The sequence below is a fragment of the Rutilus rutilus genome (assembly GCF_951802725.1).
Source record: "Rutilus rutilus genome assembly, chromosome: 22".
NCBI classification, from domain to species: Eukaryota; Metazoa; Chordata; class Actinopteri; order Cypriniformes; family Leuciscidae; genus Rutilus; species Rutilus rutilus.
This window is the reverse complement of record NC_140227.1, coordinates 24,563,333-24,577,438: the sequence shown is the minus strand read 5'-3', so window position 1 is coordinate 24,577,438 and position 14,106 is coordinate 24,563,333. Positions and strand designations below refer to the sequence as shown.

The 14,106-nt window shown below is 36.5% G+C and overlaps 1 protein-coding gene across 6 annotated transcripts in view; it reads right to left on the bottom strand.

The window, feature by feature from the left end:
- Positions 1 to 14,106, bottom strand: part of diaph3 (diaphanous-related formin 3) — a 320,772-nt gene that overhangs the window by 110,643 nt on the left and 196,023 nt on the right. For all 6 annotated transcript variants that reach the window (XM_084394616.1, XM_084394618.1, XM_084394615.1 and 3 more), the window contains 3 exons: positions 9,910 to 10,005; positions 8,731 to 8,825; positions 4,399 to 4,500 (listed from right to left, as the gene is read on the bottom strand). In XM_084394616.1, coding sequence (XP_084250742.1) covers positions 4,399 to 4,500; positions 8,731 to 8,825; positions 9,910 to 10,005 — 293 coding nt within the window. The remainder of the gene's footprint in view (positions 1 to 4,398; positions 4,501 to 8,730; positions 8,826 to 9,909; positions 10,006 to 14,106) is intronic.

Sequence of the window (14,106 nt, the reverse complement as noted above, 5' to 3'; positions counted from 1 at the left end):
ACAATGTTTAACAGACAACAAACTGGCATTGATCAAAAATGCAGTAAAAATGGAAATATCAAGAAATCGTATTAGAATTTTTAACAGTTTTGCACATTCATATTTTTTGTATTTATTTTTTCAGTCATGCGATCCTTTAGAAAATATTCTAATATGGTGATTTGGTGCTTAAGAAACATCTCTTGTTATAAGTGTTGGAAACAGTTGTGCTGATTAAATGGGTACTTCACCATTAGGAAAAGGCCTTAAACATGGCTGGCAGTAGAATGTTGATTTTTGTTTCAATTGATTCTACCTGACAAGAGAGGGGGGAAAAAGAAGGGGGAAAAAAAGGCTGTTGTCTTCTCTTTTGTCAAATAGGTAGGAAAACATCCAAGGCCGCTCCCACAAATCTGATATGGATAGGCTTGACCAGAGTCAAATGCTTCCTTGCTTGAGTGGGAAATACAGTACAGGTCAAAAGTTTGGAAACATTACGATTTTTTTATATTTTTGAAAGAAGTCTTATCAAGCTTATCAAGGCTGTGTTTATTTGATCAAAAATACAGAAAAAAAAAAAAGAAAAAAAACAGTAATATTGTGAAATATTATTACAACTTAAAATAATAGTTTTCTATTTGAATATACTTAAAAAATGTATTTATTCCTATGATACAAAGCTGAATTTTCAGCATCATTACTCCAGTCTTCAGTGTCACATGTGACATCCAGTCTATCACATGATCCTTTAGAAATCATTCTAATATTCTGATTTATTATGAGTGTTGGAAACAGTTCTGCTGCCTAATATATTTGATGAATAAAAGGTTAAAAAGAACTGCATTTATTCAAAATAATAAAAAATTCAGATCCTGAAAATTCAGCTTTGCATAACAGAAATAAATGATAATTTAAAGTATAATAAATTGAAAACCAATTATTTTAAATTGTAATAATATATCACAATATATATATTAAAAAAATCTGTATTTTTTATCAAATAAATGCAGGCTTGATGAGCAGAAGAAACTTCTTTCAAAAACATTACAAATAGTAATGTTTCCAAACTTTTGACCTGTACTGTACTTCTTAGCAAACATTTAGACATAATGGTGTAGACTTGTATTTTCCCAGATGGAATAATTCAAAGAGTTAATGATTAGCAGGACTAAGTTAGGCTGTATTCACACCTGTCTTGTTTTGTTCAACTGAATCAAACTCAAGTTCGTTTCCCCACTTGTTGCGGGTTTTCTGGGCAGTTGTGAATATAGCAATCGCACTTGTGAGCGAACTGAAAGAAAAAAAACTGAAAGGAACAGCCATTCCGTCAGTTCCGCCCGAAGCAAAATGCTGTTGCGTACGGTAAGAAAGCTGTTGCCATTATGTTCCATTTTTACCATAATGCTGTTTTTCAGTGATAAACCTACACTTACAAATACAATAACTGCTCTGTTATTAACCCTCTGTTGATCTGACTGTCCGTACAAAAGTGCAGAAGTATAATCTGTAGTTTTCACGAAAGCCCTGGACCCATCAAAAGTTTTGCATTATCCGGCGGACATAAAATTACACTTTAATATTATAAAACCGAGATGCATTTATTGCTTAATAAAAGTATTAATTTCCTGCAAAAAAAATATACTGACCGTAAACTTTTGAACAGGTGTGTGTGTGTGCATATATACCGTATAAGAGCAAAAGACCAAACCCTGAGACATAGGATATATATATATATATATAAAAAACCACCTGACTATGCATTACCCATTGCTCATAAAAAGTACATGAAACCAATTCAAATCCACCCACCCATAGGGAAAACGGTATGATATCAGCTAAACTTTACAGCAGAGTCTCCTCAAGGTAAGCCATTCAAATCACCCTTTAAAATATAATTTCAAATGCCCCTGCAAAAGGGAGTGGAAGTAATGCCGTCATGCCTGCCACTCAGCATGTGACGGTATTCAGAGGGGAACAACTTTTCAAGTGTTTCAAGTATTATTCTTTATCAGGAAGCTAAATCATCATTTCACACAACCACCCAGAGTGCCTGCCGATCAACAGAAGCGTTTCAATGTGTGTGTGTCCCAGTAGACCCTGAACACACTCACTCCGTCTCTAGTGTATAATGGCTGCTGGAAGACTCAATGGGGAACGGGATACACACACACACACACCTGTTTCATCTTTCTGCCTCTATTGTCTGGCTGAGTTAGTTTGCCTGATATAAACTTTTCTTTTTGTGCACCTTGAACTAAGACCTGTTAAAAAAAAAGGGGGGGGGGGGGGGGGGGGGGGGGGGGATACTGTTGCTATGGCAACAGGATATTTCTCTTCCCAGAGTTTTCCAGTAAGAGGTGTAATTCTTTATGCTCAGCTTCACCTGACTAAAGCGAAACAGTTTATCAGAAGCTAAAAATACCACATGCAGCCATTAAAACAGTTCATTTGAGGTATCAAAGCAGATGGCTGAAATAGAAGCATCACATATGTGGGTAGAAGCACCACAAACACACGCTTGCACACAATCACCCAATATGATCTTAAGGTTACGGTAGTCACATTCTATATTTTATGGTCCACTTAGCAGGATGCAAACAAAGGGTTCAAAGTTCTGGCTCCAGAAAAGAACAAAGAGTACAAAACTGCTTGCAATGGCACTATGAGAGATTAAGAATTCCCTTTGAACTGGATAGTTCTCTGAACTGCAAATGCATCATTTCCTGCTGCCCACGCATGCATAAACCGTAGCTCCATAGCCCTCATTACATAAACACCCCAAACACAATGGCGAGCCACACTGTTGCATGATGCAACTCCCTTGTGCCTTTCTTTCACTTCCGTTTCATTTCTCAAATGCAAGTCCCCCTTCTCTTATTCCAGCATCCCAGTGTGTCTTCAAAAATAAAGTGTAATTAGCCGCCAGGTGTACATTGTCCGATTTATAATAGTCCTTTACGATTGTTGCTTGACAGACTGTACAAACAAGATCCCAGCTGTAAGCCATGTCACACTGTAGGATGTTGAGGGACTAATTGCATCATCAGCTTCTGCCCTCCTATTGGTATTTGATTTTTCTTATCAGAAGCCACACAAAATTCAGAATGATACGTTTGATGTTTTTCATATGCAACCGAAATATCATCTCTTATCAGTTGGGCAACTTGGTGGTCACACCAGTGCAACCTCTAAAAAGTTTTAGTGGCAAGAAAAAAGGTCATAAAATGCAACCATTTGGTTGCAGTCTGGAGCCCTGATTTTAAAACCTGATTAACCTTTTTCTGAAAAAAAAAAACAAAAAAACAAACACAAATCTAAAATAAGTTCACAAAATTTGCTTCACATCAAGACGGACATAACTGAAATAACGATAACTCAAAGTCAGTCAGATGCTAATTCAATAGCCAATCAGTGATTCAGTTCAGTTCATTTAGCAAAGAATTGATTTGAACAAATTTGATTTGATAACGAGGAAACAATTTGGTAATCATAACTGTTAACAGTTTAGTAAAGAGGAGATGCACTGACATGATAAATACTACTGATATGCTGATAATTAATTTAATGTTATGGCTAAAACTGACAAAGGGCAGACATTAAAGTTTTACATATAAAAAATTCTATACTTTGTATGAAATAAAAATAAATAAAAAAAGAATAAATGTAGACACCAAAACCTACTAATGTCCAGTATGAAAAATGGATATTGCAGATTACATTTAACAGCATTATTAAATTATTAGTGTTATTAACGCTTCATTTTAAATGAGTGTTAGGTAATGACAACAGTAATAAAAAAAAAGGAAAATGATCACGATTAAATCCCATATAATTATTGATAAATTAAAATGTCTCTATGGTGCAAATATACTGTGTACCCCTAAACTCAAACGGAACATTTTCTATTGAAATCACATTTAATTCAGACTGCAAAAATCCTAATTCTGTCAAAATACAATTTTCAGATTAGATTCAGCAACAAAAGAGGGGTGGAGGAAATACAGTTTGTTTCCTATGTCAGTTCAATGTGCTCGAGACAACTATTAGTAATAGTTTAATTTAAGACAACTGGGTTAAAACGGTGTTAATGTGTCAGGTCGACCATATGTATTTTCCATTAGAGAATAATAGTAATTCTTTCTCTGTTCAGAGAAACAATATACTTCTTAGGTTGTACAATATGTAGTTGTTTTGTTTGTGACAAGAAGATGATATCTGTTTCAATTTAAGAGATTAAATCTCGTGTAGAGGGACGGACACAAAATCAATCTGAGAAAAGTTTAAATAAAGAGTGATTGATGACTTCTAACTGGACGTTCCACTACACTGAAAGGTAAATTGATAAGAAAGCAGTTTAGAATTTGGAATACAGTGGCAGCAACACCGAGGGCATGCGTGTCCGTGCATGGAATAACTTACCACTACTCCAAACTGCTCCGGTTCAGAGAGGTTGGCATATTCACTCTTGTACTTGACCAGTGTGTTCAGCTGATCCTGTTCAGGCAGGTGTTTTACAAGAGTCTGGAAGAAAGAACAAGACAAAGAACTGTTACAAAGAATGTGTGCTACATTCATCCAATTAGAAGTTCAACTTTAACCTGCAATCTAATTGTTGCCGATTTAGTTCCAGTTTCTAGCCATTTAGTGGAGCTCCTCATCTAAATCGACTCACTGGCAATTAATGACACACTAGACTAATTGAAGGGACGATATATCTCCCTGGTGCATTCAGGGGTTAAGCATCTTGCTCAAGGGCAAAATGGTACTTGATCTCAGTAAACTTCCAGTTCATGGGTCACCCCTGGCTGGAAATGAACCTGCAACCTGTACATTAGCAGACCTAATACTAAAACTATATATAAAAAAAAAAAAAAAGAAGCAAAGCTAGCATTTAGATTGCAATAACTATATTGAGATACATGCTGTTTTTTTTTAGATTATTAAAAATATCAATAACTATATTGTATATACCATTATTTTATCTTATTAAAAATACAAATGTTATCATTTGTTTTGCAGTAACTATATTGCAATATTTATTTTTGCGTTATTTCATTTATTTTATTCTGTGCACCACTCATTTTAGCCAAATTGTAGTTATTTTATTAAAAAATAAAGTTATCAATTATAATATTGCAATATTTACCATTATATTATATTAAATTGATATGCACCACTGCTTTTGGCCAGTTATAGAATTATACATGAGATTCCACATTGAAAGTCCGACATCCACTGATATTCAAAGAAAGCTGGAAATGACGTGAAAGCAATTCACACCATTAGGCTAACATAGCTTCACCATAATATATGGTTTTATGTCGAGGCATTGGTAGGCCTGTGATGTTTTGTTATCCCATTTTCCGTCTCTTTCTCCCAATCAGATGGTGTCAATCTCAATTAAATCCATCTTATAAAAGGTAAATGCTTAAAAAAAAAAAAAAAAAAAAAAAAACATGGTGTAAGCAGCAATTTAATCCTCTTTATGCATGTAATCATGTGAACTTGTCTATCTACAGCGTGTTCTCTCAACCTCTCATGTAATCGTCAGTCTCCATGAGATCATTAAATCCCAGATATAAATGGATATTTAGCAATTCTCACTTATCAACGTATTGTGATCTAATTTTTCCAAGAGGAAGCCGTAACTCATAGGTATTGTCATAAAGTACTACAATATAAATCCACTTTTAATTAACCGCTTATCTGTGGGGTTCAAACATTTTATTTTAGAGTCTGGAAATGAAGAACCTACTCTTGAGTCTCTGACTTCAGAAACAAACTTTCAAGTTTCAAAAACCCATTGATGAACTGGTCTAGCTCATCTCCAAATAGGCACATCATTAGTGCACATGAACATGAACCTAATAGATGGATGGCCACGTTCATACATCAACAAAATAAAACCAAGCACAGATGCAGATGGATATTTCTGTTGTTCCCATCCTAGTCATTAAGATAAAGATGGGGCTGATTTTAAGAGGTAAGTAGTATAAAACAACAAAGCTCTGTTATAGATCTGAAGTAGTGGATATTTTAAAACTATTATAGTGAATGAGAACCTGCTGTGCACTAAGCTACAGAAGAATACATAAACCTGAGCCTGACATCAATGCTGAATGATAAAATACAAGGGAAAATCAGAGAGATTGTTTAATGTATTTATAAAACAAAAATTAAATATAAGCATTTAAACCATGCAGAAATGTGTCAAACAGTAGAGATTCTGCTATGCCATCGTATAGTACATCTATTGAGCGATTAAAAAAAAATCCAACACCATGCAGAAACTAGTGTATAGTGATGCAGCCTTGATTATAATTAGTGCTGCACGATTAATCGTATCGCAATCGCAATGTCAAGCCTACGCGATTATATGACGCAAAATGCTGCGATTTTTCATTAAATAAACAAATTAGCTAATTTAAAATAAACATTTATACTAAATCCATTTAGGCTGTTTTTTCATACAAATACCATAGAAACCATATAGTTACATTCTACCATGGTGATGAGGTGCTATATGTGTGGTTTTAACTGTGGTTATCATGATTTAAATGCATGATACGGTTATGGTTAATGGTTAATTTTAATAAAACAGTTAGAATATTAAAATTTTACCATAGGAAAATGAGGCTGTTCCAATTTTTACAATGTTACTGTTTTTGTCAATGAACATAAATTTACATCTGCATCCTAACCCAGATACTACAACTGTCAACCCATTGTCAAATATGCATTTCTAAGAGACAAAACATGTCATATTAATATTGCAGCCTGCACTGCAAACTATGCTGAAGATACGCGTCAAAGTCAGGCAATAAAAAACCTGTTTCATGACTAGAAACAATATCACCCGTTAGCACATGCAGAAACCAAGAAATATTTTTTCTATTAAGATATTTACTTTAAGGAAACATTTTTGGAAAAGTGTAAAGAATTCAAAAACGTGAAGTGTTTGTCATGTTCTAACTAGAGCCCGACCGATATGGATTTTTGGGCGCCGATGCCGATACCGAAAAAAAAAGCCAGATACCGATATATCGGACGATATTATTTGTGTGTATATTATAATACAGTAGCAATATTATTTATGTGTATTATAGTACAGTAAGTTTGGACACACTTTCCAATTGGTGTGTACAAACTTTTGATGGGTACTGTATATAGAATACACAGTATAAACAGAATAAATATATAAACGTTTTGCAATGATAACTCAAATGTGGTGATTAAACACTTGTGTGACAAAGATATGTAATGGAGGCAGGGTGAATGATAGAATGAGAATTTGAGCTGTAACCAAACTAGTTTGCATTGCATTTTATATTATATTATATTCTAAATACTCTTCTATTTTTAATCTTAACTTAGTGGAGGAAGAACTCAGATCTTTTTAGTAAAGTAAAATTAATAATATCATAATGAAAACATTTATAATTACATATGTACAGTAGTTTTATACTATTTTAAATAAGTAGTAAGCAAAATGTACTAAACGTGAAACTAGGCTACAGGGCTGGACCCGAATATTCGTTCGGTGGGTTGGTATTCGATTTGAAAATTTGACATTCGAATATTTGTTGTTGTTGTTTTTTCACATCTGGGATCCCCCGCGAAACGGTTCTCATTCGCGCTTGAATAAGGCCGGCGACACACTGACTGCGTGGCATGGCCGTTTTTATTTCGGCTCCCATGTTAACAGGTTGGAGTTTGCACACTGCCTGCGTGAGACATGCGTCTCTCAGGCGCGGCTCGAGCCACGTGGAAAAACGCGTGCATGCCAGAAATAGAACCGACGCGCAAGTCTTCTTTGGCAAGAGCGCAGAACAGCGGAGTTTGTATGGACCGAAGTGCATGTCTGAGCTTGTGTTTTGGATTAAGCTGTGTTGCTTTGACATTGTGGAAAATAGAATAATAGAAACAAAATGTATTAGACTTTTTACCCGTTATTATCAATCTAAATTAATCTCGTTTTTTAATTTAACTTAATTTCGTTTTTCTTTATTTAAATTTCGTTTAATTTCTTTATTTAAATTTCGTTTAATTTCTTTATTTAAATTTCGTTTCTTTATTTAAATTTCGTTTCTTTATTTAAATTTCGTTTTTCTTTATTTAAATTTCGTTTCTTTATTTAAATTTCGTTTCTTTATTTAAATTTCGTTTCTTTATTTAAATTTCGTTTTATTTCTTTATTTAAATTTCGTTTTTCTTTATTTAAATCTACCCTTTACTGTGTCAGTAATTTTGTTAGTCAGAAAAATATTAGACTACCTTAAAAGTATTGCTTAATTTAACAGACCTGTGTGTGCGTTTTATAATCACTAACAGTGTCCGTTCTTGGACGCGTTCTCTGCCCGCGTGAGGTGCGCGTTCTGTAGTTTACTAAAAGTGTATTCATTCTGAACGTGTTGCGTCTCCATCTGGCTACTTTTAATGCAAAATGGCCCTATATAAAGTGTTATAATTACATAAATTATTGGAATATTGCTTGATGTTGTAATGTGCAGAGCACATTACTGGTAATTTACTGGCAACGTTACAACTTCCCTTACTGGTAAATTGCTGGAAACAATTTACTAGTATTTTTTAAAAGGTCCTGTTCACACCAGTAAATTACCAGTAAAGACTGTATGTGTGAAAGGGGCTAATGTCAAAATGGCTGCTGAAAAATTCCTCATGTTTGTGGCTATCCTCTCTGAACATGGGCATGTTTGAAAGGTCATGAATGGTGAAGAGAGGTGATGTTACCTGGATCATGGGCTCAGTTAGCTGATCCTCGTCCACCTCTAAAATCATTTTCCTGATCTCCTCGTAGGGCATCCGGAATGACCCCAGGAAAATGGCTAAGGGAGAGGGGGAGAGTTTTCATCAAAAGCTACCTGCAGTAATTCATTAACAGTCCACACACACTCTGTTTAAAGTGTGTGTGTGTGTGTGTGTGTGTGTGTGTGTGTGTGTGTGTGTGTGTGTGTGTGTGTGTGTACTGCATGCTGATAATATCTGATAAAAAGAAAGAATGAGCTTGAATTCTTCTGCAATTGAAACGCACTTCAACAAGACGAGACGAGGGCCAGACGAGAACTTCAGCAGAATCAGGATAACATTCATATATCAAGGCAGTAGGGTAAGAGTATTCACCCCTGCCTGCATCTGACACAAATACTGAGTTAAAATATGATTTTAGAAGAACGGCAATAAAGGGGAGGTGAGAAAACAAGTAAGTGAATGACAGAATAGGTAAAAAAGGGTGAGGGACAGCGATCTGACTGCCGGGATGTTCAGAAACAATTAATTTCTCCATTCCCCTCTCATTACAGAACTCTGCTTATTGCCACGGAGATACTCGGACAAATGAATCAGTGTGAATACGTGCAATTGACAGACAGAAAAAGAGAAAAGGTTTTTTTTTGTTTAAAAAACAGGTGCAAGGAGAAGTATGTGCGAAAGAGGAAGAGAGAGACACGAAATACATTGTATATAACAGCACAAGACAGGTGTTATTGTGAACCCCAAGGTTCTGAGAGAAAAAGAGATGGAAGGATACAAAGGAAAAAAAGGACACCTGAAAACCTGTTTTGACTCCCACACCTTTCTTCACAGAAAGAGCAGGAGAGAAATAACTTGAATGGAAATCATCAAATATTCTAGGAACAGACAAGTTTAAAACATCACAATATGTAATGCTTATTTGCACTATTTTTGTCATTGTTGGTCTATGTCAGATGTGTGTGTGTGTGTGTGTGTGTGTGTGTGTGTGTGTGTGTGTGTGTGTGTGTGTGTGTGTGTGTGTGTGTGTGTGTGTGTGTGTGTGTGTTTTTGAGAAAAAAAAAAAAAGAGTACGTTTGTTTACCACCTTTACACTAGCTAATGTTTAAAATAATCAAACAAAATAAATAAGATCAAATAAAATAACTGGATAATACTCACAGAGGTTCTGTGCTATCTTCGGATCCAGCACTTTCAGTTCTTTAACTCTCTTTTTGATGGATTTCTTCTCTTCCAGATCCTCCTCTTCACGTCGAGCTGAAAACCATCATAACACTTTATTACCACACTCAACATGCATGCAGAAAACCTGTTCAAAAACCCCTGTGTGAAAAACACAGTCACAGAACTGCCACAAAGCTTGAAGCAGACTAATGGTCTACAGCAGTGGGAACACATTAGCCTGCACTTAATTTTTCATCATTACTGTCAATCACGTGTGGGAAAGAAACTAGCATTTCATCTTAAACACAACTGAACAGAAAACACTGAATAATTAAAGAGCAAAGCTTCCAGAAAAACGCATTTAATGAGGACCTGTGGGGTTCTATGATAAGTTGAACTCTTGGGGTCAGATGATGAGTAGGATGACACTGTGCAAACATGTTTGATTGTTGACGAGAGAGAAGGAGAGTGATGTAATTCATGCCAAATGGAAAACGGAACACTTTTAAATGGCCATAATGCTCAAAACAATGTTAGATAGGTTGCTTCAATGTAAAGAGATCTATAGGGGCTTTTGCACTGGAGGAACGTTTCTATAGTTCCTATAACTATTGGCGGAAGTACCCGCTTTTAGGTGTGATCGCACCGCAGGAACTGGGAGCAATTTTAGTTATAGGAATGCCTTTTGGGGGGGACTACATTTTCTCCTACTTCTGAGTAGGGTCAAACCAACACAATAGGAACTACCAGTGACGCAAGTAAACATTGACTGGCCGAAAGCATGCCATATGAAACACCAGCACCCAACATATACTTACTCCACAAACTAACGCTACAAACATGGTAAACAGGGGTAAGATAGACCGACGCCGAAGTCCAGGCACTTCACAACCTTTAGACTACGGAGTTGTTGACATCGTTGAATGCAGCACTTAAATGACTTTGCTGTTGGTCGGTTTACGCCACTTCAGAGTTCCTACTGGTGGTGCGAATGCAACCAGTAAATTGCTTCAATTTACTGGTCTATGACGCCCAAAAACACTGTCTAGATAGCTATCTTGGATATCAACAAAAAGCTGTCTAAGCAGGTAGATTCAATTTGAACATTACTACAATGTCCAAAATACTGTCTAGGTAGCTCATAATTTTGAGGCACAGCCAATGAGTGTGTAATGGTCATGCTGAGTGAGTAAGGGGATTGGTATTTGACAAGACAGCTGTGAAGAATGAGATTAGAGCCTCACAGCTCTGATGACTGTGGTAAATGAGGTCACACTCTCACTGTCCTGTGCACACACACAGTTTCAAATTGTACATATTTAGCTTACCATGCATGAAGATTTTCAGAAAGTGAATAAAATAATTTTGATATAGTCTTTTTACTTTCGTGTGGCTTTTAAAAGCAACAAAACAAAAGAGGCAACGCAGAGGTCAGTGACTAACAGGTCACACAGCTCCCTCTTCAGTTCTCGGAAAAAAGACAGTGAGAGAGATGGAGAAAAAAAGAGAGAAAAGAGATGAGCAGATGGAAAGCAGGGGGTTTCAATACAAGTTTAATTATTTATAACACCAGATTAAGAGAAGTAAACGCAGGTCTCCGGAGAGAAGTGCATAATTGTCTTGTGCACTAATTAACACGGCTGTCTGGATACCGGCTCGAAAAACACAGGAGCGGGGTTAATCTACAGGAAAAGAGACCCATTCACACAAACAGCTAACCCAGATGCATATAGCTAAACCAGCGTGAGTCTGCCTTATACACTCACACAGAGATGACAGTAGCCGCGTCTCCACTGTCGGGCCAGTGCGAGCCAAGGCTTTAAACGGGCCATGCCGGGCTAAAAGCCCCGGGCCTGTAGCACCGAGCCCAAAACCACACTGCGTTCCCATTGTCGGGCCAGAAGCTCCACTGCGCTTCACTAAAACACGCCCATAACACGCCTCTCTGGAACAACGTCACACAAACCCATCATTTCACCAACAAATGGAAGTTTTATCAGAAAACGAATCAGAAAGAATTCACTGGAAACAGCGAGATCGCAAAACGAACATGATAAAAGCGGCCGTTTGCTGCCATTTTTGTTGTTTAGGCTACTTGAAGATTTAAAACCCAAGCATCGATGTTTTGCTACAGGTTTACAATAAAAAGTGATACATTGATCACAATGAATTCATTTGTGTCAAAATTGCACATTAGTCACATCTGATTTCTTCAAGCGGTCATATTTACCATGTTTACTATGGTAATGGTTAGCGTGCAGTCCTTATTTTTGCCTTATACCGTACGGTGATCAGAATCCACATCAGATTACAAACAAAAGGAATTCAAACATGAAAGTGAGTTTTGAGCTAAAATGATTTTAAAAGTCTTTAATGCTTATTTTAGCTGGTATATGGAATCATCCGCGGTGCTGACGTCTCTCGACTCAGGTAAACTCCTCTGTTCGTAAACACTACTTAAGCCCGAGTTGGCCCCGCTTTGGACCAAGGTATTCCACAGGCCAGAAAACCCTGGCCGTTGGCCCCTAGGAAGCCCTGACGAGGCCCGATCAAGCCTGGAAGTGACAGTGGAAACGCGACTAGCCCTGGCACGCACTAGCACGCCCGCTTTAGGCCCGACAGTGGAGACGCGGCTAGTGATTACAATAGAAAGTCAAAGTGACTACACAGCACACCACTTCTACAGGCTCCACAGGTTATACAGTCATTAACTATATTCCAACCTAGTAAATTACCTACAGAGAGTGCAATGCAAGGGCAAATGTGACACATTTTGGTCAACCTAAGGCAACGTTACTTGTTTTAGTGGAAAAGGCAATTCCAGAATGTTCAGAAAGTTTGGGGTCAGTAAGATTGTTTAATGTTCGTGAAATGATTATCTTATGCTCAAAAAAAAAACACACAAAAAAAAAAACAAGGCTGTGGATATTTAATCTAAAACACAGTAAAACAGTAATTTTGAGAAATATTACCACTTAAAATAAGTTTTCTATTTTAAAATTTTAAAAAGTAACTTATTCATGTGAAAGAAATGCTAAATTTTCAACATCCATTACTCCAGTCTTAGTGTCACATGATCCTTCAGAAATCATTCTAATATGCCGATTTGTGCTCAAGAAACATTTATTACAATTGTTGAAAACAGTTGTGTTGCTAAATATATTATAAATGTCTTTAGTCATTTTTAATCTAATGTATCATTGAAGGAATTTAATGTATCCTTGTTGATCCTCATTCTTACTGAGCCCAAACCTTCGAATGATTTAGTGTGTTTATGGTTCCATTTTAGTCAGGATGCCTTCTAAGGTAGTTGTCTATCAAGGCAAGCAGACAACAAGTCAGCTCACTAGGTTTCAGAAGAGAGCTAATGAGTATTACTAATTAAAGATAGTGCTGATTGTCTCGGTCTTCTTTTAAACAGCCAATAGGTGGGGTCACCATGGGGGAGGGCTTGTGTTGGGAGGGAGGGGCCACATACAGAAAAACTTTGCTCTCCTACAGGCTCACACACACACACACACACTTACTGTACTTGGGTGGCTCTTCCGCAGGTTCACTCTCCTCAGACACTTTAGTGAGTGGAGAGTGAAGGGAGAAAGTAGAAAACAGAACAAGAATGCAAATAATAGAATTAGAGACAGCAGCCAACAGAAATAGACAGTAAGAGCCAGAAAAACAAGAGAAAATTAGACAGAAACAGTAAAATGAGCCTAAAGACCAAGAGGAAGTAGAGGCATGATTTCTCATATTCCACAATTAACTGTTAATTATGCTAAAACTCTGGAGCGGATACATTTGATTTGGCAAAATGTGAAATGGCTAAAACTTGAGAACGTAAAACATGAAAGAAATAATTGTAATCAGCTGGCAAGATGGAAGATGATCATTAACCCCCTGGGGTCGGCTATCGCGCCGGCGCGATAGTCTAGCTTTTTTTCTTATCAGTGCAAAAGAGACTCAAATAACTCTGTCGATTTTTGTCATACAGGCAAGTGTTATACATCATTCAAAACTGTTACATTTCTTATTTTATTTATGTACACTAATAATAAAAACAAAATGTTGTGTTTTTTGTAAAGAAAATAAACATGCGCATTCTCCCGTCTCTCTATTTTGTACATTTTAAATCGCAATTTTAACCAGAAAAATCTAAAATGTATTCCCAAAATCGTGCAGCCCTATAGATTCTCTTGA